We start from the raw sequence: 2,815 nt of genomic DNA on the forward strand, positions 1-2,815 counted from the left end.
ACCCTTATTAACCCTTTACTTATTACTATTAGCCTTTACTGTTATTATTAACCTTTAATTATTATCTTTATATATTATCTTAACCGCTACATATTATTAACCCTTACTTATCATTAACCCTTAACTTATTCCTTTCCCCAACAATAACCCTTATTAACCCCTTACTTATTAACCCCTACTTATTATCTTTCATTATTATTATTAATCTTTAATTATTGTCGTTAACCTTTACTTATTATTAACCCTTAACTTACTCCTTTCCCCATTATAAGCCTCATTAACCCTTTACCTATTATTATTAACCTTTACCTATTATTATTAACCTTTACCTATTATATTATTACATTATTATCAACTTCTACTTATTATTATATTACATTATTACAATACTATTAACCTTTACTAATTATTATTAACCCTTAACTTACTCCTTTCCCCACTATAACCCTCATTAACCCTTACAGAACTTACTCCTTTCCCTCATAAATCAATGGAAAAAGGTGGCATTAAGGCGAGAACAGCTGCTCTTGATAAAAAAACAAGAGGAAAAAGCCTCCTGGGCTCCCTCAAGAGCCTTTTTGGTGCTGTCAGGGAGCCGGCAGAACCTACCTGGCAGCGCCAGCTCTGCGGGCAGCTCTGGGCTTCTCCTCCTCCTCCTCCAGCTCCCCCAGGAGATTTTCGGAGGGCTCTGACATCTCTTTGCTCTCCTTTAGGCTCGCCGGGTGCTCTTCCTCCTCCTGCTTCAGCCCCTCACCAGTGCCAAATTCTCCCTCGGCCGAGCCTCGGCGGCAGCGCTTGAGCTTCATGAGAGCCACCGTGGCGTCTCCATCGCCTCCGTCATCTCCACGGGGCCTTTTCCTCCCAAAATCTCCCACTCCCAGTTCCCCACCGCCCTCTTCCCGCGTCCCTTGGCACCTCTGCAGCCAGGCGGGATCCAGCGAGCCCAGTCTCTGCGCCACCGTCCGCTTCAGCTGCTGGAATTTATTCGGCGGAGGCGGCGGGGGGGGCTTCAGCCCCGCGGTGAGGATGATGGGGGCCAGCCCCGACACCGAGGGAGGGAGGAGGAGATCTGGGTCCCCTTTAGCGGGCAGCGAAGCCTCCGCTGGCGCCGGGGACGTGGCTTTGTCACCGCTCTCTGAATTTGTCTGAAGCCTGGGGACAACCGGGGTCTCACTGGGAGTTGGGGTCCCCATGGAAGCTGGGGTCCTGCTGGGAGTTTGGGCTGCTTTGGGACTTGGGGTCCCCATGGAAGCTGGGGTCCTGCTGGGAGTTGGGGTCTCCCTGGGAGTCGGGGTCCCCCTGGGAGTTTGGGCCCCTATGGGACTTGGGGTCCCGCTGGGAGTTGGGGACCCCATGGAAGCTGGGGTCCTGCTGGAAGTTTGGGCTCCTTTGGGAGTCGGGGTCCCCCTGGGAGTTTGGGCCCCTATGGGACTTGGGGTCCCGCTGGGAGTTGGGGTCCCCATGGAAGCTGGGGTCCTGCTGGAAGTTTGGGCTCCTGTGGGAGGTGGGGTCTCCCTGGGAGTTTGGGCCCCTATGGGACTTGGGGTCCCACTGGGAGTTGGGGTCCTGCTGGGAGTTTGGGCCCCTATGGGACTTGGGGTCCCCATGGGAGTCGGGGTCCTCCTTGGGGTCAGGGTCCTCCTTGGGGTCAAGGGCGTCTCCTGTGGAGGAACGGGAAGGACAAACAGGGATCAGATCACCCTCCAAAACCCCCTTTCCAAATCAAACAGGGGCCTTCGCTGGCGTTTGGGGGTGCTCCCCACCCTCTGCTTATGCAGGGGGGGCTCTGCCACCATCAGAGAGGCCAGAGGAGGGGGAGAAAAACATCAGGAGCAGCTTCTCCTGAAGTCCTGACCTTCCCAGCAGCTCCCAGGTTGGATTTCAGCTTCATCCCGTAGTACTGCACCGAGGTTTTCGGCGCGGCGCGGCCGCAGGGGCTCAGTTTGGGCGATTTCGGCTGCCGGTTCAGGTGTGTGCCCCAAGAACCGGAGTCCGGTACCTGCAATGACACCACAAACCATGAAATCCAAACAAAACCACCCTGTTAAACCCAAAAACCCTGTTAAATTTCAACTTTTCTATCCAAAACCGGTGATTCCTACCATGGAGATGAGCCCAGATGCCCCCAAAAGGAGCTGGAGAACAAGCGAGCTATCGCAGCACGGCGTCTTCCAGCCCCTGGCGTGTTTTGGGGGTGAAGAAAGCAGCTCTGGGGCATTTAAAACCTCGGCAGAGCGGGGTTGGCTCATTAAGAGGTTGGTTAAAGCAAGCCTGAAAAATCCCAGGCGTGTGATTTCCCACCCCTGTGGTGTCCTTACAGGCTCTGCTCGGGGTGTTTTATTCATCCAGCAAGTCAAAACCAGGTATTATATGGTGCTAAAGAGACAGATTTCCCTGCCAAGGCCAACTAAACCCCTTTATAAACAGGTGGGGCAAACAGAAGCAAAAGGACAAAGCAGAAATACCTCAAAGCGCTCACGTTAGGGGCAAATCTCCGGGGTTTTAAGGCTCCCGGAGACAAAACCCAAGGGCAAAGAGGGGGTTTCTCTGGTACCTGCTCCACTGTTGGGGTCTCCGGGGCTGCTGCTTGGCAGGAGGAGCTGAGCTGGGAGGGATCCGACTCCTTTCTCTGCTGCTTGAGCATCTTGTACTCCTTGTAGAGCCCTGGGACAGAGCACCAAGGGGATTTTTTGGCACGTGTGGTGCTTACCAGAAAACCCCAGCGCTTCCCACATCAACACACGTCACCAAGAGCACCCCCTGATGTCAAAGGATGCCTGTGATGAGAGTGGTGGTGAGTGAACCAAACCCAGTG

General features: G+C 53.5%; 1 protein-coding gene across 1 annotated transcript; it reads right to left on the reverse strand.

Annotated features, from left to right (window-relative positions):
• Nucleotides 1–605: 605 nt before the first annotated feature.
• Nucleotides 606–2,664, reverse strand: LOC104544012 (ATP-dependent DNA helicase Q4-like; the record flags this gene model as incomplete). Its single annotated transcript, XM_010188748.1, has 4 exons — nt 606–1,135; nt 1,541–1,661; nt 1,856–1,999; nt 2,555–2,664. Coding segments are annotated over 4 exons (905 nt in total), but the record flags the coding sequence as incomplete, so codon positions are not given.
• Nucleotides 2,665–2,815: the final 151 nt, after the last annotated feature.

Source organism: Mesitornis unicolor, unplaced genomic scaffold (genome assembly GCF_000695765.1).
Source record: "Mesitornis unicolor isolate BGI_N332 unplaced genomic scaffold, ASM69576v1 scaffold17657, whole genome shotgun sequence".
In the NCBI taxonomy this organism is placed as follows: domain Eukaryota; kingdom Metazoa; phylum Chordata; class Aves; order Mesitornithiformes; family Mesitornithidae; genus Mesitornis; species Mesitornis unicolor.